At 35.9% G+C, this 24,529-nt stretch overlaps 1 protein-coding gene across 1 annotated transcript in view; it reads left to right on the top strand.

Moving 5' to 3' along the window:
• GPC5 (glypican 5) overlaps window positions 1-24,529 on the top strand; it is a 623,049-nt gene that overhangs the window by 70,927 nt on the left and 527,593 nt on the right. Inside the window, 1 exon segment of the mRNA XM_071570483.1 lies at window positions 19,500-20,194. Coding sequence (XP_071426584.1) covers window positions 19,500-20,194 — 695 coding nt within the window.

Here is a 24,529-nt window from a genome sequence, read left to right as displayed (position 1 = left end):
ACAATAAAATATCTTGCACACCACTCTTTCTGTAACACAAAGCAAAAGGAAAGAACAGAGCTGCTTCTTATCAACACACATGTTGAAAAAGAAACTGCACATTGCAAAACACAGTTAGTAAAGCAGATGCTTATAAAGTAAGAATCAAAGTAGCTGTTAGCATAAGATGTACTGTTATTAGTATCAAGGTAGAAGAAAGTAAAATTAAGAAAGTAAAGTATAGAAAAATAGAAATCACATGGTCTTCTTACCCCTACATTGTTCCAGGAGGTAGAAGGAGGCAGGACAAGCTGCTAGAAGTCACCCCAGCAGAGACATGGCATTTTCCCCTCTCTGTTGCACTTTAAACTGCATCTCTTTTTATACCTTTTTTTTTCCTCTGGTGGTTGTGTGACTAAAGTCAATCTTTTTGGGGGTTTATGCAGATGCCTGAGGAGAGGTGGCTCCTTTGAGTGGTTATAGAAGATATCGCAAAGGGGGGCCATGTCATTATTTAACAACACTCCACCCTATGTTAATCTTATCAGTTTGCCTCTGATTGGAGCATCCCTCCAGGAGGCTGAGGTGTTTCCCTCGACCCATCAGGGCTTATCAGCCCATCACCCCACACTCATCCACATGCTTACATTTGATAGTGAATGCCAGAAGCTGGAGAAAATTTGATGGTCTACATTCAGAACTGTACCCTGAAAACCTGCTGTTATCTAACTGTACAGATGTTGCAGTTTGTAAATTCCTGAAGATACTTAAAATACTGTAACAGCCCTGGCATTTCTTGGAGGCTTCCAAGGAACTGATACGAGAAATCCAGCTGTACTGGTTTTCTACCTGAAGGAATTAGATAAGTTTTTAACAATTTTTGATGCATTCAGCATGAAAATGTAAGCTGAAATTCAAGCTGCTTTGAAAACTTTGCATATTCCATTCTCCAAAGTAGATTCCTTTTCCTGCTTCCTAAGTAATAGAAGAAAACTTTTCTCCCTGTTAATCCAAATAATTGATTTCCTTCAGATAAGTGTACTTAACACATTATTTGAAAATGCAGCAGTTTTTCCAGTCAGCATCTGATCTAGTATCTCTCTTGCTAGTGTCCCATGTCAGGTTTTCCTTCCTGGGAAGAAGTCATCAAAAAGTTCCACAAAAACACAACATGAATGAATTTCCTGTGTGTTTCACAGTCAGACAACAGTACAGCACAACAAAAAAAAAGATCAAGGGCCAGTAGCATCAATAAACAATAACTTCTTATCACTATGAACAGTATGAGATCTTTAAGCTCAGTCTCCCCTGTGGCCTTTGAGATCAAAGATCAGCAAATGCTTGTGTAATAAAACAAAAATAGGTGATCCAGCACAGTAGTGGCTTGCATCATGTTTCTCAGAGGAACTTTGAAACTGTTACTGGGTAATTTCTCTTCTGGTTTGAAAACTATTATCTGTGGAGCGTTAGTGGAACTAGGCTATTTATTCTGTCCCATGTGTGTGAGATGGATATCACAACCTTTGCTGCACTTTCCTGTTAAAAATATATTAAGTTGCGTCTTATTTTCAACTGATGCTTATAAATAACTGTCAGAATATCTCTGAGAATTAGCTTTTAAATAATAAATAATCTCCCTAAAGCAAGATAGAAGTGATCAGAAAAAGGTACACTCTGAAGAATTGGGTGAGCTGTTTTCTCCATCTTCCACTGAAAGTAGAAGTCTCTGCTAGCCAAAGTGTTGGTAAAACTGGCAGTTCTCTTCAGATTCTAGCTAAGTGAGAAAGACCAGAAAGCATTCATTTACAAAAATCTTTTCTTTCACCTTCAGTATGCTAGGATGCTGATTAGAAATCTATATAGCTGGCTCAACTTTATATATAAGCATTCTTGAAAAGTTGGATTGTTATTCTTTATATAATCAGTGGCTTTCTGCCTTCAGATCTTGCTCTCCTGAATGTTCTGATCATAGACCTTCTCAGGGAAATAAATTGAAGTTTATATTTTCTGGGACAGGGAATTGCTACACACCTGGATTTTATCCAAAAACAGATTCAGGAAATGAGCTGGTTATGCAGATAGACCCAAAAAAATGTAATTCTGAGGTCTTAATATATGAAAGTAAAGGTATTCAGAATACTTAATTGTCGGTGGATTTTTTAGAAATAAAAATTTGGTTAAGAAAGTTATTTCAAGTTGCACTGCAATGGAAATAGTAGCTATCTAGTAAGGTATTTTAAATATAATCAGAACAGTATAGACTTTTCACTGCAGTATTTCTATTCTATGGGAATATATCTATTTCTATGGGATGAATAAAAACAATCATGTCAACATGGTAGTGTTCTTTAGGAAAAAAATATATTGAAATAGCAGTGTGCTGCATCCTCACTCTGGAAATGGAAAATGGGTATTCTTAAATTCTTAATTGGATAACTGACCTGTATATGAAGCAACACACATTCACTGAAGTCAAACCCAAATATATTACTTGTAGATATATAGATACATGTATTACTACATAATTACAAAACACTAATCTGCTAGGATAACATATGTTTAACAGTATATCACTGAGCTGAATACATTTAATAGGCTATCAGTAAGAGATTCCTCACCCCTTCCTCCAATGCTAACTGACATTTCAGGGTCCGACTGAAGTAATTGTCAGTTGTAGCAGATCTTGTTAGTGCCAGACAAAATCAGTACAAAAACAGTAACAAATTTTACCACTTTGGTTTTATTTTCCCAGTTATGATTCCTGAGTTTGAAGGAATCTTTACTGAAAGTATTTAATTTATGTCATGGATTACAGCTTTTAGAATTCATCAGGAGTAAGCATATCATCAGATAAGAGGCAAAGTTACATTTCATAACTGTTCTTAGCCATTTGCACTTGAAGGCCTTCGCAAAATTAGTTTAATACCCAGAGGTTCTCAAACCGAAGAGAATCTTACACTATTTTTCTTTCCCGCTGTGATCCCTCAACCCTCATTGTCCCCCCACCCCTATACATTCTTGTGGCAATTGAAGACCCACAGGGTAGGTAAACTCAGTATTAAATTAACCTAGGACTAAACCCAATTGAATTTGCAGACTCTGTGAGTGGGATTAGTTTCTTCTGATTTTAGTCACCTATAAAGTTGCTAGAAGAGTATGTACTCTATTGCCTCATTTAGGTTGAACATAGTTCACAAAGAAACAAAAGGAACTCCAGAGTGCAATCCATCCCACCCTAAGGTGGATAGTTGCCATAATCAGAATGAATTGCCCTTCAAAGTTTTCTGTGCGAGTGGGAACAGTTAAAGCATCTTTTTAATTAATCAGTAATCTTAGATATGCCTCAGGAATAAAATGTGAGGAGCTGCCTCTCTGAACTCACTGATTATCCAAATAGCTAGGACAGGTGAAATGTTGACTTATATATGGCTAAAGTGAAATGAATCCTTTATACTTTAAAAAGGTGACACTTAGGCAGGAATTGTCTCATTATTATGGTACTACAAATTGTAATTCTTAAACATATAGAAAGGAGAAAATATTACTCACTTTATTTCTCCCCATCTCAGAACACCAGTAAGGAAGAATACTATTGCACCATTGTCTTACATACCTAAATAAACTCAGCCATCCAGGAGAAAATTAAAAACAATATTTATATACTTACTGAGACAATGAAAAACAATATTTATTTATTTTTTATTTGCTTATTTATTATTGAAGACTTTGATTTGGTAAGATTGTAGCAGCAAGTTATAAAGGATGCATAAAGTACTGCATCAACAGTTAAAAGACAGAATAAAGCCAGAATTTTGCAGTTTTAAAGCTGTGTTGCAGATTTAGAAAAGCTAAAATCAGTAAAGCTCAAGAAGCAGGGAACATTCTACTTGAAAGAGAAAATAAAAAATATATATTTTTTGCCCTTTTTTCATTACTCCTCTGAGTTCTTTTTTGTATGTGCCATCTATAAAGACATATGACTGTAATATGAGTGCTCACAGACCTGTGCCTGCTCAGTGGAATGGTTCATGTTATAGTGCATTTTTCCACAAAAAATATATATGGATGTCATCTTTTCTCATGTAGATGAAAGTTTTCTAACTCCCATATTTCCAGTTGATCCACAATGGCTCTTACAATGCTACTTTTTTCAATGGCTCCTAAATCACCAATGGCAATTGTTCATGCCATCCAGAAAATCTGTTATGCAGATGAACCAAATCATGCAGCAAGATGTCAAATGAAAAAAAAAGATTCAAAAAATCCTTATGGCAGGAATAAGTCAGGGAATCTAAGAAATAGTTGTTTCAGCTTCACATAAGTAATGCTCATTGCAGCTTCAGAAGCACACTGCAGTGCTATTCATTGCGTATGTGCTCTGTTTTGAGACTCCTACCATGTGACTAGTCATGTTTTTATTTTAGAACAGTGTTAAGGTGTATTAATTTGTATTATCTGCCAGCTATAAGGTAATGGGATTTCTTCTCTGCCATTTGCTTCAAGTCAAATGACAGCTTTTTAAGGGCAATTTCCCATCCCCAACCAGAGTCCTTTATCATCAGTCATGCTGGTTTGAGGAGGCTTCTTGAACTGCTTACAACAGTACATGGAATTCTTAAGAAAGGGGAGGATAATTCTGTATCACTGCTGTAAATTTCATCCCACTAAGACCCACAAATAAAGAGAGAGATGAAATTAATTCTCACAACAGAACTTTCCTGTAATATTTAATATGCATAAACTACTGGTCACAGAAAAGAATAGCAGGGCACTTCTAAGAGTCTCAGGAGACTCAGAAGTTTCCTGGCTGTTCACCTTCCTCCTGGTTTCACAGTACATTTTTTGCTAAATTGGGAGCTTATCACTCCGTCATGTGTGGGATTTGTGAAGGGAGTATTTGATTGTTTTATAGACAGATAATTTTCATGGTTATGGAGAAAGCTTTTACATCTTTTGTATATCTTGTGTTCAGAGTAACAGTCTGTGTTCAAGAGCTGCAATTATTGCTCATCCCTTAGGATTAAAGTAGGACTAATGTGCATGACTTTCTCTTAAAAGAAACATACCAGCGGAACTGAAAGTTTTCTTTCCTTGGATGGTAACAGCAGATCAGTGCCCTTGGTTTTCCTTCTTGCATCCTGTTCTTCATAGACTGCAGTGTGGAGTGGTCCACTCTGTCACTGCCAGGAAAGTGGCCAGTTCAGGAAATAGTTTGTGATTCTGTTGTGAAACTGGATTTGGCAGGGACTTAGAACACATTTGGTAAATAGAGTGGAGAGTAGGGATGCTACTTTCAGTCTTTTCTCTCCTGTACCTCTATTATCTGATCTTTACTAGCAGAGGGTGAGGGAGGCTCATCAGTAGTTCTGGAACCAAATACAGAATTCAGAAGTGATGTGGAAGGTACACAAGAAGGAGAGGACACTACAGCACTGCGTTCAAGATTACAGAAGGAAGATTGCCCAGAACTGGACATATTAACTATGACAGTATTGTAGGTGCACAGTTCTCAGGAGACATCAGACTGCAGGCCTAATAATACAGTATGGCTCATGTTCACACCACTTAGGGCTAGCTCCTTCTAGAGCAGCATGACCACGTCCTTTTCATGTACTGCTTGGCTGTGTGTGCTTTCTCGATTTTACATGGCCTTTTTTTTTTTAATTGCATCTTTTAAGTCTTCAGTGATAGAAAGGATGTACTGCACCTACTAAAAGAAACCCCAAGTGCTTTGCTATATGCCGTGGGGTCTCAGAAAGATAAAGGGAATGGGAAGCTTTCAATGGAGCAATATTGAAAGCATGTGGGGAGTGCTGTAGCTTACACAGTTTTTCAGCTATACTGTTTTTTCAAAATGGTCCCGTGTTGTAAGCTTGTCTGTAGAACCACAGGCAAGTGTCTTGGAAAGAACTAGTAGGAGTGATCCAAAACAAACCTGAGAGTAAGCTGTTAGTTATGGGTTCAGTGGCAAATACGCATATATAAATATAGATGCATTCACATTTATTTTGTGTGACTATAGGGTCAACATTAAACTAATGTCAAAAAGAAATGGCGTGTCTTCCATGCAGAGGTATGTTATTCATCTTCTGTACAGTTTGTGTATTTTCTTTAAGAGTTCATTACTTTCACCAGAAATTTTTTATATGACATGGATTGCATTCATGCAGTGGAAATCAGATAAATACATAATTAAAAAATATCTTCTTGCGAGAAAATAAACTCTGGACAAATAAACCTCTGGAAGAAACAGAGTTTGATCTAATTTTCTACAGTGGAAATTCAGATGCAGCTGTTACACCAAAACAATATGGAAGGTATAAAGAAGTTTGTAACTAAGATAACCAAGCTATATATATGAAACTAATGATGATTGGTATAATAGAGGGGATCATTGAGATTGTCACCGTCAGCTCCCTCAGTAGAAAATTAAATGAGAGGCACTTTTTTGACATGATTCATGCCCACATAAATATTTTTCAATGATTCATCTTCCCATAAACATCTAAAATGTGTCAGATGAATCATACTTTAAACATCGTATATCTTTCTACTGTTGAGAACAAGAGAATATGGTATTTAGCTGAGATGGTAGCTGAGATGAATCACTACCCTGTATACTTGTGTGATGGGTAATAAGCTGATGTGATCTTTATCTGACATCTTTCTTGAGGGTTTTGAGTTTAGCATTGTCAATTGTTTATTGAATATCACTGCTTTCATCAGTATTGACATGCATGCATTCAAAGTCACATCTGAACTGGAATGTATAAAATGAAAAGCCCCATAATGAACCTTTTAATTACAGAATAAAAACATGTGTTAATATATGACATCACAGAAAAAGGGCAAAATGTTCTCATATGTCCTGTCAGGTTCCCCTGGAAACAGTTCTGTACAAGCCCATTTATCACCCATGTTGATCAGGCTGTTAACAGATAAAGGACTCCTTGTACAGCTATGGAGCAGCATTTGTAAGATGAAAAGAATATTTTCAAAATTGTTTTCCACATGGTTTTCATTGATTGGTTTCTTTTGTTAATATACACATTCTGAAGCGCACTGGTAGTTGTCTTGAGATTTCTAGAGGTAGCAAAAGACTGAAAAGTTTGGTTTTTTGTTTTCTTTGTTAAACAGAAAAGATGGAAAGTAGAGCATTTCAGACTGCTTAGCCTAATTTCAGTTTTTGGGAATAAAAAGCTAAATTATTTAGAAGCCAAACACAATAACATATCAAACAATAACAATGAAACTGTATTTACTGGTGGCAAATTGGGTCTAACTAATCTAATTTCCCTGTAGTGAAATGGAACTAAAATGTGGGTATGTAAGAAGCGTAGATGTTAAATCAACTGTCTTTCCTAAGTCTCTTAATACTATTCAACATGGCATTCTCATAAGTAAGTAGGGAATTATTTTGTTTAAACTGCCACTAAACAGATGCTAAAGTTTTTGGAAATGTCCATTTGATTGCTTAGCAAGCATTCACGGTCAAAATAGAAAAAAGACACTTCAGATGTAGTTCTTGGGCAACTACAAACACCATTTGCACTATTATGTTGAATGGTGAAGTAATCAGTGTGCTCTCAAGTGAGTGAGGGCAACAAGAGCACATTTGCAGGCTGCAAAATAAAGGTAGAATTAAAATAGAGGGATGTCGTTTGGCGGGGTCATATGTAGATTCCACAACGAGGTAGAAATGTGTTGAAGACTGCAAAGAGACTGGCTTAGCAGTTGTTATGTTGAAATGATGTATAAAGCTTAGTGTTTCTCAAGGAAAAACATGACTTAGAGAAGCGATGCAATTCTGAAGTAGTTTAACAAAACATTTTTGAAATACTTAATCAGGCAGACTATATGCAAACTTGGAACTCCTAAACATCCAGCTTGTCTGCTTAAGCACATAATTTGGGCAATTTAGACTTCCTTTTGGAAGTCTTTGGAGTTAAGTGTGACTACATAGAGGCAGAATGTGCTCCATCTATGACTGGAAGTAGTAGAACTGTTCATTTTAATAAAATTAAAAGATTGCTAACAGTTTTCAGGAGTGAGATTCATCTCCTAGTTCCTCTGAACCAAACACCCTCTTTCTGTGTATAAATACAGGAGAAAAACAGCATGATTCATCTTATTTCCATGTGGACACCTAAACTAGATCAGATGAATCACGCCATCATCCTCTCTACTCATTAGCTGACATGTAGACACATCTGCTTTGGAGACACGTTTGGTCTTTAGAGACGTCTACTGTTCACTGGATGAGGATCTAATCTGAAATACCTATAAGGAGGAAGAAGCTGATGCCGAAAGGGTTTTTTTAATTTTTCAATTTTCATATTTTGTAGATTTTAGAGACACAGTAGATGTAATGCTGTAGATTTTAGTGAATTAATATTTAGCAGCTTGTAGCATAAAATCCTTCTATTTCTACCCCTGCTCCAGAACAGGCAGCTGAGATCTGCCAGCTGTTTAGTCTCTTCCTCAAGGTACCTGATTAAAGCATATCAGAAGAGAACATAAACATGGAGTAGTGTGACCCGAAGCCCTGGAGAGCGTCCAAGAGACCTTTGTGTGCTGAAGAAGAGGAGGTGGATGAAGACAGAGGGTCCCAACGACCCCAGCCCCAATTCAACAGGGGTGGGAACTGGGAGGGGACAGAGGTGGAACTGGACATGTGGACAGTAGTGATTGGATAGGTTATATTATAAAAGCTATAGAACTTAGAGCTTGCTTGCACGCGCGCGCGTCGATGTATTCCTGGATGAGCGGGGTTGCTCATTAAAGTGCCTGCCCATTATCTTATCTCCTACAAAACTTGGCTCAGAGTCTTTTTTACAGACTTTTACGGCAACAAGCAAATAATTTGTTCTCACTGGTGAGAGCAAGTGAGAGAATGGTGAAGCACCGGAAGGATTTTCTTGAAGATTGTGGCCTCTCTGTTAATGTGCATTTTTTAAGAATTCTTCAGATGAAGATGTTAAAATATAAGATCATATCATTCGTTGAACCTGCCCTGGGTTCAACGGATGGGTTAGAGCACATCTTAAATGCCTTCTAGGCCTGTGTTTCTGTGTGGTTTCATTCTTTAGTAATAGATATCCCAGTCCTACATGAGCTAGAATACATAGGTGTAAAGGGAATGCGGAGGTAACAATCCACTTTGAGTGATGTGAGATACATGTTCCCCTTATCACATTGCATGATGGGGCAAGTCACATGATGGGGTAGAAATCACTGTGGGCTTATAGTTTGGAAGAGTTACGTATCTCCGTCAGCTAATATCTCCAGCTCCTTCCTGGAAAGCATTCCTTGAGAATGTGTGACTCAGCAGTGCTGCAGCAACATTTGCAGTACAGGGCCTCGCAGAGCATCTGCAAATAACAGCATTGTGAAAAGCTCCTAGTATCACCATTAATGCTGCCTAGTAAAAGTAACATACTAGATAATGTGCTGATTATACTTGTGATCTTTCTGAAAGTAAAAAAAAAAGAGCATTTAAAAAGGCAAATTATCTTTTCTGTGTTTGGAAAGAACTTGCTGAAGTCTAAAGAACATTAAGATATACAGCTTAAGGGAGTAATTTAATGATATTCAGTCCATATCAACCCATATTTATGTAATTATACAGTAAACAAATTATTTGCATTTAAATCTAACATCTGTTGTTCTTTGGTCCGTTGAGTGAGCTCTGACTAAACATTAATAGCAATAAAAAGCATCATACAAAACAAAATAAGAAAATAATAGGTGAGATAATAATCTGATTAAAAATGGCCTGGTATTTAATGAGAGGATTTAAAAAATTTTCGTGGACTTGTCTGCTTCTTGAAAATATACATAGATGACAGAAAAAAATCTGGACTAAAGAAAGAAATCCAGGTTTTGACTTCTTGTTCATTGGTGCCATGAGGCCAGAGAAATGGACTGAAAAATCAGATGGCAAGTCCTTTGGTCAGCCACCTCAGTAGAGGTAGGGCATGCAGATCCATGGCCTGCAGGAGACAGAATAGGAGGGGTCTCAGTGAGACCCAAGCGATTCCATGAATCTGTCAATCTAAGTACCAAATCTACTAGCAACTATGGATCATTAATATAGATTATTTAGTTCTGACTTTCCAAAGTGTGTGTTATAAGTTGGTGTAGAAATCAACTGTATTAAAGTTAGAAGTCATACTGGGTAAAAAAGGGTGAGTCAGAGTAGAGTGGACTATTCCAATCCAATATCAGTTTTAAGATATTGTCATCAAAAGCAGATACACAGAATAAAAGAGTCCTGCTAGAAGCAATTTCTTTTTCCTGAGACTTCCCTAGAGTTGAATTTTACTTAGCTTTGATAAGTCTATATACTAAATCTGTGTGTTCTTTCCTAACCAGTTTAGAGAACTGGAGTTTTATATGGTTGGCAGGTGCTATTTTCTCTTTGTAATCGTGAAAGAGTGCTTTTATCTTCCTCGTTAGCCACCTCCTGTGAGTTTCTGTCTTGTCAAGTGAGAAATGCTACATTTATTAATCTGTCTGAAACTTGGAAGGGCATACTTCATTCCTTTTTATAGCATTCTGCAAACTAGGTACTGAAATACATGGCATAGACGCGAATGCTTTTTTATCACCTGTGTTAGGCAGAATTTTGCATGTCACTGATCATTACCAGTGATTAGATCACTAATCGCTGTTATACCATAGCTATACAAGGGGACGTGGATGTTTTCTTTCCGATATCCCGTAGTTATAGAGGAACATGAACTAACTTCAACACAATACACATCCACTAATAAAATTCATTTTTCCTGAATCATCTATGAAAAACACTGATATTTAAGAAATGCAGCCTTAAAAGACATTTTTCTCATCTTTTTTTGTTTGTTTGTTTGGTTGGTTTTTTTTGTTTCACAGTAAATATAAAGGGAAGCAAAGTGAGGTGAAAGATAATAAATGTAACTAATCCCTTACCAAGCTCTCTGGAGGCTCTTTGAAAACCATTACATGTAGTTATATGTTAAGTAAGCAAACTCCTTACATTCCTTTGATTGACTGGTATGACAATTTTTAGTGTGGAATTCCTCAAATTATCAGATGCAGGCATTAACCAAACCTTAACAACACTTAGAAGAAAGTGTGAGATTGAATATTCAGTGATGTAAAATGAATGTATTTACTTGTTTGATGTGCAAGAAATGTTGCATCTGCTAGAACCTGATTAACATTTCACTTTATCCTGTATATATAAAAAATCAGCTTACTGAAGTTGAATGAATATTGACAGCATAAAACTGGGATAATTGGAAAAAAATAAATTAAGAGTCAGGTTCTAAACATATAAAGACAAAAGCTTTGATGTCTGTCATCATCATAGCTTTATGGAAATCTTCCTGAAGTTGTTCTTTCTCTTCATGTGTAATTTCAGTGTGATTCCCTGACAATTATGTTTTATAAAGTTAGCATGTATAGTCGTGATTCTCATACAGTTTTCTGAAACCAAGTATATGCTTTATTTCATTCTAAGAAAAGCATATTCACAGGCATGTGTAGAGAAAAAAGATTTGCATGAGTGCATAAGAAATTTGTAAGTTATCTAGCATTATTACCACTTTATAGAAACATCATCATTTCAACTCTTTATTTGTATAAATTGCAGTATTGCATTATGTTTAAGGACATTTTCTCTTAAAACCACTTGCCTAGAAAAGTCTTAGGGCTTTACTGTGACATCAGTAGTCAAGGGAGTGGAATGATCACTTCAAGTGAGCAGTTCATCTAAAGTCAGAGAGATGAATCATGCCTTATAAGTGCTTGTTAGCTCTTGTTTGAAATTATGTGAAATGAATTTATCCTTCTAGTCAGATAATTTTCTGACCACCATATCTCAGCATCATCCTGCTACAAATCCCGAGTTTCTCTTTTCAAAAAATACCATTTTATACATCTGAGATGACTTGCCATCCTTTTTATTATAGCAAATGTTTGAAAATGGTTGTCTTAAATCAGTATCAATTTAATGTGCTTTTGCAAACTCTGCTCAACATTTTAAGTAAAAATGTTTTTCAAATAACTTCATTATAAGATACCAGTTTTAAAGCTCTGATTCCCCATAGTGTTTTGCTTGCAACTTTGAGCATATTTCATTCCAGGGTAATAAACCATATATTCAGAATTGAGAAGTATTTTTCTATGGGAAAGCATTTCCTGTGAAATACACGGAAGAATGCAAAATCAGAGAGAACATAAACAGAATCCAAGAGGAGAAAGAGTGGTTTGGTTGAGCTCTGTTAATTGCTAGTTATTTCTTCTCCTGGCACCATACAAAACAATCTGCTCATGTTGCTTACAAAATGACTAGAATGTTTCCATGGTCATCACATGGGGAGAAAATTGGAATCACTGATTATAACTAGATAAAAGAATAACTTTGTGATATTCATTCATATGAAAGTCATTCAATATTAAAATATAATCTATCAAGGTCTGATTAAATATTTTACATTCCAGTTGCTACTTAAGAGTATGTTAAATTGCAGATTCTAAGGCTAAATATTTTATAAACAAAAGCAGTAAGTTTCATTGAAAAGTTCAAAAATGTTCTGAATCTGTTGTGACTTCCATTAAGTCATAAAAAGAAATGTAACTCCAGAAAACTGGATAAAAAAGAAAATTATTAACATTTTATTAAAAAAACCCAAACAAGCAAATTACAAGACATTGATATGATATTTGGTCAGGTGAACTTGAGTCCTATTTGTCTGCTGGGCCTTTTCTTGAATGTATAGATAGCAAGATAGAGAAAGGAAGAAAAAAACACCAGAATTTGTTGATTTACAAAGCAAATTCTACATGGCAAAATAGTTGGTATCAGGATTACTGGGCAAAGATTAACACTGAGTGATGATATTAAGTAGATTGTAAAATAAGAGTGAAAAGTACAATTATCAGTTCAGACTCATGAAAAGACGTAGCACAGTAATGAGTGAAATTCCTCTCACCTAGCTTTGGGACACGTTTCCTGCATTCTATGTTTTGGTAAACTTGGGAATGAGTTTCATTATCAGAATAAATGAGAACAGACCTTACATGTGGATTTTAGAGAATTTGCTGTTTCTTCTCAAAGTACAACAGTTCTTTCTAGTGTAAGTAATACTTATAGCCTGAATTATTTATGGTTGCTAATTTCTATTAATACTCCAGCTAAAGTTGTCATATACCAACTTTCTTGTGTCTTGATGCTAAAAAGACCACCAAGAAAACCAACACAAACCACAACTTTAAAAAATTACAGTACAACTAAACCAAACTCAAAATCACAGGATATTTATGAAACTCCTGACATTTGACTGTCTGAGTGATGTGTCATGGAACACAGGACAACTTAGACAATGGTCAAATGATTCTAATTCAAGTTTTTAAAATATTTGTTTTTTTCAAAAACAGCATAAATAAATTCAAGGCCAAACAAGACCTGACAAAATCTGAAGTCTGTTGTGGGTAGTTTGGACTGTAAAGCCTGAGGTGTATTACTAACATTTCACAACACAAAGTTGGCTGTTTTACAGGTTTAATTTGTTACATCTGTTTTTCTTACTGACTTCAGTGATGGATCTACAATCTATGAAATAGATTAATTTTAAATATGTGTTAATGAGGAACAGTTTTAGTAAGTCTCTATTCTGCTGGCACTGATCCTTGTTATCCCTCTCCCAAATAACCTTCATAGGCAATGCTGTAATGAGTTCATTCTTTATAATTCATTTATATGTCCTGTAGACATTATTCTTTCAGCTTATTTTTTGATATAGGAAATGATTCAGGGATTTTACAGTATATCTGGCACTGTGTACTACTTTGTAATTAGGAATAGCTACACTAAGTCTGCCATCTATACGCATTTCTCTGTTTCATGTGTTTTAAACAGAGATATTATTAATGTAATACTGTGTGGATTCATTTCTCTTCCACATTTTTTTTCATAATTCTTGCCATCTAGGTCATATACTGTACCTGATATGTTACCGTGACTCCAGTAGGACAGTATATACAAGATACATTTGATTGGAGCATAAATCTTTAGAAGAGGGAGTTTGATGCTTCTGGGTTATTTGTGCTGCTCATAAACAGAAGGAAAACTTATGAGATCCCCAAAAGTTAATGGCAGCTGGCAACAGGCTAATAATTTCTCATAGGATTTTTCAAACCATAATATATTCATGTTAGTGGTTTTCCATCTTTTGCTTGGATTTGGTTATCTAGATTCCTATGTATTTTGGGCTGATCCTTAAAGTGATCCAGGCTCATCAGTTTTGGTTCCCCTCTGGACTTTGAAAGGCAGTCTTGCTAAATACAATGTCCATAATTCAAGGATAGGTTTTAACCTGTGTGGTTGTATTTTATTGAGTTTTATATGTTACCTTGCCTAAGTATGAATTAATTTACAGTATTTGATGTGATCTGGTGAATTAGTGCTGAATTATAAAACTTCATAACTTGTTGGCCCACTACTAATACTGGGTTTTTTAATTTATCAGATTATCTTTGCATTAAGTACTATGTTTATTTCAGATGCTCGGAATTTAGAGCATGCATTTTCTCATTTAGCAGCTTCTATAGAACATTCATCTGTGTGAAGGAAGGGTAAAGTTAAGAAAATGCAGTTGTTGTAGAACAACACAGTTTCATAGAAATTTATTTCAAATTAATTTTCTGAGGTATCTGTAGTAGAAAGACACTGCTGAAACTATTAAGGATGAAAATTGCAGGGCTGGTTTAAAATCCAATTCAAATTCTATTTCATTCTGTGCAGTATTTCCATTGAATCTGATTAATGTCCAAGAAGGAAAAAAAACCCCAGTATTTCTTTATTGTTCTCTTTGTGAGTTGTTCTAGTAAACAAGGCATTTGTATACTTCTGAGTTTTCTTTTAAAGCCAGTAGTCCACTGATTGTTAAATTGGGACATCTTTATTATTCAGAACTACCCATGGCTCTCAGAAACAGAAAGGTTAAGGAAACTGAAGAGAGCAAATATTTTAAAGCAATGATGGTAGCTATTTATATCACTTTGTGATCACTTTGTTAAATACACTATTATATAAAAAAGTATGTGTATATATATGTACTCATATGAAGTATGAGGTGAATAAATGTAACATATAAAACAAGTTCTCATTTAGGTTATTTTCCCTAGCTTTGTGTTTTATTCCTTCTTAGCAAAATCAGGAAGAGAAATAGTACTGTTCTTTCAAAAAATTAGTGGGTTAAGATAATGGCAACCCTGCATTTTGACCTAGGAGTGTACAAATGTTATTTTTAATTATAGCTAAAGAAAAGTAAAATTGACATATCATCTACAATAAGTGCTAGACATTATTAACAGTAGTACTGCAGGAAGATCTATAGGATATTGTATAGTGGTTAACACGAAGCTCTCATAAAGGATGGAGAAAAGAGGCACTGAGCCTGCAGATTTAAGTAAATCATTTAACAACAATAAAAAAGCTTGTATAACTCAAGATATTTAAGATGTATTTTATGTGTATTAGATTGAAAACCCAGCACGTCTTCTATGTGGGTGAATAATTAAAATGGATTATGTTAGTCTAAGCCCATAGTTTTAAAACATAGAGAAACACATTGCTACATCTGTGATACACTTGCAGCATCAAATCCGCATAACTTGATTTGGCATTGAGGTACCTGAACATGTTATAAATGGCATAGATTGCCATCATAAGGTATTATTAGGTGCTATTCAGTATTCAGAGTAAACATAGGTCTGCTTTGCTGTTTGTCAGATTGTCTGAGCGCTGAAACAAATCTCTGGAATAGCCTTGGTGGTTATAAAGTAGAAAATGTGACAGTAGAATAAACATGAATAACAAATGTTGTGAGAAATCCTAGAATGACAATTAAATGGCATGATGGAGAATTGTAAACAGAAGTGCCCAGTATCATAACATCCTGTTCAGAAAAGCACAAATAGTCAATAGATTATGCAGTTGATTATTGTACTTCTCCATCTAGTGGTTGATGAGGCCCTAGCAATGTAGTTCAATATTGATGATTTGTTATTGTTTATACCATATTGTTGTCAAATCTATTGATTATTTATGTACAGCATGATTTATTCTTTCAAATACTATTTGTGCTCTTGGTAATAGAATATTGCAGCCATGGACTGTGAAAGACATTTTAGATCACATACTTCATGGTTTTCATCTCGGAAAAGTAATAACAACAAAAAATTAAAAGGATCATAAAAACTATGTTAATGTAATTCTGTAAGGATTATTATAACATCACTATTTTACTAATATTATCTTACAGTTTTTATCTGAAGCATTGGCAAAATTTGTGTAAAGAACTGAATTTACAGTTACAAACACAGCTATTTTCATAGAAACCTTTGATACTTTTCACACTTTACTAGTTTAAGCCATCTAATCCAAGAATCAATTTGAATTAAATTTTTGTCCCTGCTATTCTGGGCTACTCCAAGACTTTCTATGATAAGTTCTCAAGTCTTTGATAACTAGGTATCTAGAATTTATTTCAGTGGTCTCAGCACAGCCATCTAGTATAATTTTAAATGCAAAATGTCCATACAGAGCCTACACAGGACCTGCAGAATACTCATGCCCTTTTGGACAGGCAACTAAATGGCATCTACCATTGAAAATGGTATCAATCAGTCTTAGGCAACTAAATAAACTTTCTGTACTAGCACTGCCTGTTCTTTGCATTCCTTCTTCCCTCCAATAAAAATGATATGTAAAGTAGTTAGATATTTAGAGCTGTAACTTATTTGTCTGTGTATCTGTTCCTCCTTGTGAGCTGTGTCCAAAGTGCCTCTATTGATGACGGAGATCTCACCCTTGGTTCAGGTGCCTTAAAGTGGGCATCTTGATAAATCTGATATGCCTTGTCTGATATGTTGTGCCTCATTTGCTGCTCCAGGTCATGGGTCTCTCAGACATGTGCACATGTACAAACATGGGGTGCAGTGCAGGTATCTCGGGTACAAGGTGCTGAGGTTGAAGGCACACTCATCTTGGCTATGTATATGTATCACCTTGCTCAGGTATGAGGCATGAGGTGCTGGTGGGGATCCAGGCAGCTGTGGAGCTACTTAACTGGCACTTCTGCATGTTAACTTAATCCAAGAGGCTTTTCTGTGTTGAGTAGGTCTCTGTTGGTGGAGAACCTAGCTCCATGCAGGGTCCCAGCTTTAGGAGTCTGACTTTTGAAACAAATTAAACCCTTTGGTGAATCACTATGGTATTTGGCACGTATGAATGATTATAGTGGAATTTTCATAAGGAGATATTCACATATGTATGTGACATAGTAATGAAAAAAAACGCCCAGGCAAGTGGAGTTCACTTTCTGACTCTTTACTGTCAACACCATTTTTCCTACTTGTGTGAATGTTAGAGGAATGGAAGAGAGACACAGCAAATTTGGTTTTAAGGGAAGTGTGAAATATGAAACTGACTTACAGATAGTGCAGGAATGACAGATTTATAAGCATGTATCTCACTTTTATTGGAGGAAACAAAGATTACATATAAACTATACGTGTATCAGTTTAATATGTTTTCTTTGTGATCTTTTCACAAAGCATGCAATTTCAAACCCACTGAAGTCGGTGAGAGTCCTTTCACTGATCTGAACAAACTGTTTATCATAATACAAGATGCTTATTCTTATAGATATTTATTAAACATGTGATAGCCAGTCTTGGTTTTCACATTAAAGTTTTTCTGAGTTTTCTACTATTCCTTTCAGTCAGTGACTTGCCATTAGACTTTGGATTGCTTCAGAAATTGCTTGGCAAAGTTTGACATTATTTGATTCTGCCTATATTTAACATCACGGTTTGGACAGTATTAGCTGTCTTTAACTATGAGGGTTGGTTTCTTGTAGCCTCGTTATGCTGAAGGAAATCTGCAATGATATGGGACTTCTCCTGGTCCTGGATTATCTGTCCATTAACCTAGGAGAAGTGTGTGCTCCATGCTTACCCCGACCATGTGGTCTCTGAGAGCCCCCCAGAAAGGACACACAGGGACCACCGGTGAAAGGCAGGAACAAAGAGGAGGTTTAATCAGGGGTACAGGTTTATATGGACTTTGGAGGGATACAAATTCACCAGTAAGGGACAAGAGGGAAGTCTGAATTCCTGCCAATAAGAGTAAGGGGATTTACATTCAATGGGAGGGGGTGACAGGAAATATGAGGTCACTGTCCTTCTCCCAGCCCCTTGGCCTGGCAGGGGGTTCTGGGAAGAAGAAGCAGTGACTATGCACTTTTTACATTTAGTACATTTAAACCACATTTAAAAACATCAGTTGTTAAAGCATTCTCAGTGGCTGGCTTATTTTCTTCATCAGCCCATTTCTGGCATGACATCCTCCAAGCCATGTATTGAGAATGCATTGCTACATTTAACTTCATGCTTTTCCTAATCTTATTTTTATAGTCCTACTTAAAAAAAAAAAGTGAAAAAACAAACACATGAAAACTTGTAAAGCTTGAATGAATAAAATTACTGAGTAATAGCCATTTAGTGGTTAAGATTTGTTAATAGTTGTAATATGCATTTCTGTGTTTTTATTCTCAATTCTAAGCTAAGTTTCCTTTTGATCTATATATTGCTCTTTGCCTTCCCTTAAGTACAACCTTCTCAGGCAGATCTAGGAAATTCCTCAATGCAAACACTCATTTTCTGTTTTTAAAATCATAGATCAAGTCAGGTGAGAATATTTTTCCAGTATACTCAACTGCTTTATTAAAATGTACTCAGTGTGCTTAAGGATTGCCACCTAACCAAAGAAATGCAAGTTTGTCCATTCAGGCTTTATTCGTTGTGCAGAACTTGAGTCTTAGAGAGGGAGTATCCATCAGTGTATGAGGAAAGCAGTTCTTGACCACGCTAATTGCCAGACCAAGCAACACTTCTTAAAAGCATATTCTCACATGTGTTAGGCACATCTGCTTCCTTTGGAAGACAAGAAATGAACACTGATTTTTTAAAAGTTAAGCTTTAATAGAATGGAAGAGTTTATGTTGTTTGAATGTTACTTTTGCCCATCCATTTAGGATGGTAAGAGGCATGACTTGGAGTGACTGAGAATATTGAACTTTCTGATACAACTTCCAGAATGAGTCGTACAATTAGAGCGCTAATGTATTTATATATGTAGACTGATACAGTAGGGCTTTGGTGTATTTTGTAACTTAATTCAGCTTACAGTGATTTCCTTTTATATTTTTTATGCTGTGTTTAACCTGCAAAGAAAACATATGGATTATTGATTGTGTTGTAACATAATTTGTAAAGTGTTTTCCTATATACAAAAGACAATTGTCATAGTTTGTGAGAAGTTTGTCACTTAAAAAATTCTAATGCAAAAATTCATTTGGGATAAATGTAAGTTTTTTTAAGTTCTTACTTGAGTTTCTTGCTTTTTAAAACTTAAAAACAGTGATTGATTGATTGATTGATTGATTGATTGATTGATTGATTGATTACAGAGACCTTTGAAATGCTTATCAGACTGGCTGAGAATTATACAAGCACACTTTTCTGCACTGCGTATAGAAACATGGCTGCTGAGGCTACTGTGTGTGTTCAGGAGTTTTTCACTGATGTTGGACTCTTCGTATTTGGCACAGAGCTTAGCACAGAGGAATTTGTCAAGAGATTTTTTGACACGCTGTTTCCATTAGTCTACAACCATGTGATTAACCCTGGCCTTACTGACATTTCACTGGAATATGTGGAGTGCCTCCGAATGGCGAGAAGAGACATCAAGCCCTTTGGCAATGTTCCCAAAAAGGCCATAGGGCAAATGGGAAGATCACTCTTGTCCAGCCGAACCTTCTTGCAGGCTCTGAATTTGGGGATTGAGGTGATCAATACAACAGATCACATGCATTTCTCTAAAGACCGCCGCAGAGCTTTACTGAGAATGCAGTACTGCCCCCACTGCCAAGGACTGCTGCAGAGTAAGCCCTGCATGGGTTACTGCCTCAACATCATCCGAGGCTGCTTAGCTGACATAGCAGAAGTTGATCTTCATTGGCGGCGATATATTCAGTCCCTGGAGGAGCTCTCAAGTGCAATGAGTGGAACATACGACATTGAGCATGTGCTTCTAAACTTCCATTCGCTTGTTAATGATGCTCTGGTACAGGCCCATATCCATGGGCCACAGTTGTCTGAGCAGGTAAGAAGCTGAGTTATCCACACTCAGTGCAAACATGACAGTAGGAAAAGTATGACTGATATGCTATTACTTACTTGGCTGTTTTTATGGTGAGGAACACGTTTGTATCTGAATTTAGCTTTATTTGACCCCAGAGTTTTTAGGAGCACAAAAAGTATTTTTCATGAACAAAAGAAAATTTTTTAATTACTTCATTGTTATCCTGTGTGCACTTATTGATAAATTTGAACAATCTTTATTTTAGATACCAGTGGCCTGCCTTAGAGAACCTATGACTTTGCATATATTACTTCCATAATTTTTGAGGTTTCAGAGGAAGTAGCACAGTTCATTTGTAACATGAAATGAGTCCTTCTTTATGTATATTTAAGAGAAAAAGCAAGTTATGTGAGAGCTCTGTTAGTGAATGCATAAAGTGAAGAATTTTGAGATAATTTTAGGAAAAGTCTGCACTATTTAGCTAAACATTAGGAAAAAAAGCTAATATATCTACTTTGTGAAGGTTAAGTAAGTGTCAAAATATGAATTTTTCCTTTATTATATTTATCTACATTACATTTTGTAATTGCATTTTTATATATATTCTACATTCAAACTTCCCTGCAGTGACATATTCTGTGTTAAATGCTGGATTGGATAACTTTGTTTGAGGAGATGCCTTTAGTTTTGCAGTACACACAGGTCTAGAGAGAGTGTCTGTGTGTCCCTGTTGTGTGGCATCAGCTGAGCTGCAGTAATGCTTCCAGGACTGCCATAGCCTACCCCAACAAGTGACTGGCTGAGGCTGAAGCAGTGTCTTCTTCTAAGCAGCTGGTATGGCCTCTGACAATAAACTTGACCTAATATAGTAAGCAGAGGATTCTTCATTTCTTACTAAGGTTCAGAGTCTGTTAAAGTGGGTTCTTGATCCTACTGTAGTCACAGAGTAACCGGGAAATTGCTCATTCTGTGAATTTCCCATTTTATCTGTTTTATACCAGCCAGCTACATGAACCATAATATCCAGATGCTGAACTTCCTTGAGAAAAACTAACATGTTTTTTGGAAAAGGTTTTTCACTAACAGTTTGGCTCAAAAGTGGCTCACTGATGTCTCTCTAATGCCTAAGTTATTTCAGAGCTACAATTGCCTTTCAGGGATATGCTCTGTTGCTCCTTCAATTTCTGTGGGACCTTTTTTTGCCTACAGTTTTCAGGAACAAGCTAGAACAAACAAGGAAAGGCTCAAGGGAAGGACTTGTCTTTCTTGTTTTATCCTGGGTCATTTAATTTGAAAAGTTTTTTACTTGGATTTTCAACAGTGAACTGTCATTGGCCCAGACTTAAAAATCTCTCAGCACACTCATGTTTCCAAAATGAAAGTATTTACACTCCAAAATAGTATATTTCTCTGAGTTTTAATAAAAAATTAAATGGATGAAGAGCTCTCCACTCAGTGTTTTGGCTTAATGAAAATTTCATATTGATCCAAAATAAAATCCTTTTGATATTCCTGAAAACTTTATGCCTTTCTCTCTTCTTCCTTCATACACTATAAAGAATACTAAAATTTCTTATGTAATGATATTTGTTGCCAATGCATTTGTTCTAAGATCATGTGTTTACTTCTATTGTATTACAATCATCTGATACAGAATTACTTCCAAAATTTAAAACCTAATATACTTCATTTTTCACTCAAGCTGCATCAGACCTAGACATGTCTTTCACTTAATTTCTCTCTTAAAATTGACCAGTCCTTTCTGTCTTTGATCTTTAATTTGATCAAGTAAGACTATGATGTAATGATCCCTTGAAACATGGTGATCTAGTAGGTCAGTATATTTCATATTTTCCCATTTATTAGCTATCAAGAATTAATTCTGACATGTAATTAATACAGTTTTTCAGCTTTAAGAGGCAGAGAACATGAATTCTATTGAAATTGGCTCATTAATATTTAATTATTTTTTCTTCAGAGTGACTCATGAACTATTTCAAGTTTCGATAAGCAATTAACTCATCAGTGATTCTAACAGACAGGAAAAAGATGACTATGTGGCAGAAAAAACCAGCTTGCTTAGGCCCACAGCAGTCTCTGCAGTTTTAAAAGTGAATTTCATTATATTTTATGAAGCACGCAGAGGAAAAAAAATCTTTAAATGTTTGGAAGTATCATCTGTACATATGCGAGTGTTAGTATGAAAATCTACAGAGTATCCTGCTTAGTTATGCATGGAGTTGTACAGTTTTGTATCTAGTCATGGGTATGTTTGTTTAAATAACCATATGTAAAAGATTTTTTTTAACCTGTTGCGTGAATATTTAAATCCAGTGTTTATTCATACTTTAAGCTCTGTGTGGTGTGGAAGGACCCCTAATGCCAATATAACATGGCTTTCTTTTACAAAACTGTTTCTTCTGGTGATTTGCAATTTGTTCCCTTTTCTGCTTGGGTCAGCAGAGCAATGCCACGCTGTCTCCAACTGGAATTTGTCTTTCTCTTCATGTTTCAAATTCACTTTTAATTCCTACCTCCCACGGCTCTGCTGACTGACAAATAAGTGCAACACCTGTTCATCATCTTGATACCTGGGCATTATTTTATGCTATTCTGCAGAATCTAATGAAGATGTGCGAGTTGTGCAACTATTCACATATTTATGTATTTTCACACATTCATATTGACATATATTTAATGACACTTCTGCTCCTGAAGTCTATGTATGTGAATTTATTTACTGGTATTGCTCAGTGCATAGTGGACCCTATGCTTTTTAGCTGCTGTGAGTTGGAACAGAAATTTTTTAGCAAGCATCTGTGTGTATGCCTGTGCAGATATAATGGAATTTAGGTTTAAGAGAGCTGCATCATATGAAATAAGAACAGTAAGTCTTATTAAGGTAGTCTGAAAAAGATGGTGTGTAATTCTTAAACACTGGGTAACAGCTAAAAGCGCCTGTTTTGACAGAGCACCTTGCAGATTCATGCTGTTCTGTGCTGGTCTCTGAGCTTCTGTATAGACAAGGAGATCCCCATAGAGGGCACTGTACAGCTGGATGAAAGCACAAGAACTTTATAACATATTTAGGCATTATATAAATGTAAAAAAAAAAAAAAGGAAAAAGAAAAAAAGCTCCCAAAACAAAAAACCCATGGAAGTTTGTTTACAAGTTGTAATAAATTGTTTCATGTTACCTCCATTCTGTTATCCAAGCCACTGTCAATGTTAAGACAGAAGGACAAATAGATTTTAGCAAGATTTACGAAGTTTTGGTATGGGTGGAACCTGCTATTCCCAGGATAAGAGCGTGTTTCCATTCTCTTTATGCATGGGTTAATGGCATGGTCCCATGCCATGGAAGGGCAAGTTCCTGTGTCACTCACAGTGTGGTTCAACAGCAGCTTAAGCCACTCTCACATTGGATTGCCCAAGTCCTGCTCTGCCACCTTTCTCAGCTCTATGTTCTCACCCCTTTCCCTGTATGCACACTACTGTGGCAGCTTACAGTCAAGCTGGTCAAGAGAGCTGCCTGTACTCTTAGCCATAGTTTTGTTTTGGTGTTTGAAGACTTGTGCTGGCATGGTTTGAGTAACCTGGCCACTGAAAGGTTCAGTGGAGTGGAACAGAGGACCTGAGAGGAGTGAAATGAGTCTGATGTTAGACAAGAGCTGAAGGAAAGGGGAAAGGAAAAGGAGAGAAAAGAAAATTCACAAGGCTTTATAATTAAGTTTTTCCTCCAAACTTTTCATTAGACTATTTTTCTTGATTCCCAAAAGATCGATGATGTCTGAGTTTAATATTGAATAAAAGAGAGTAAAAGGATTATTGATTAGTTGTTCATTGGGTATTCTGGACACTGATGATTTTGAGATCTGAAGAGAAATGAAGTATGTGACCATGATATTAAAAGCTATAAGCTTTATATGCATGCAAAAAAGTTGGACTTAGAAACACAACAACAACAGCAACAAAATCACACAGACAAATTCTGGCATTTCTTCATTTTGAAAGTGAGGAATTTGTGCTACACATTTGTTAAAATTCATTTATGTACTTTTATATGTAATATAAACCTACAAAAACTCTGAATGGGATTTTCAAAAGCGCTATGTCTTCACTATCTCTAACAGTATTCCAAACAGTTAGAAATAACAAAAATATCAAAATCTTAAAAGTTCTAATGTGCTTGCAAACAATAAAAAAACTGGGAGGAGTAGCTGATACACCAAATGGTTGTGCCATTCAGAGGGACCTTTTAAGGCTAAAGAATTGCTCTGAGGGGAATCTGATGTTCAGCAAAGGCAAATGAAAACTCTTGCACATGGGGAGGAATAACTCCATGGACCAGTACCT

This window comes from Pithys albifrons, chromosome 1 (assembly GCF_047495875.1).
Source record: "Pithys albifrons albifrons isolate INPA30051 chromosome 1, PitAlb_v1, whole genome shotgun sequence".
NCBI classification, from domain to species: domain Eukaryota; kingdom Metazoa; phylum Chordata; class Aves; order Passeriformes; family Thamnophilidae; genus Pithys; species Pithys albifrons.
Note: the sequence above shows the minus strand (reverse complement) of the source record. Positions and strands in the feature narration are given on the sequence as shown.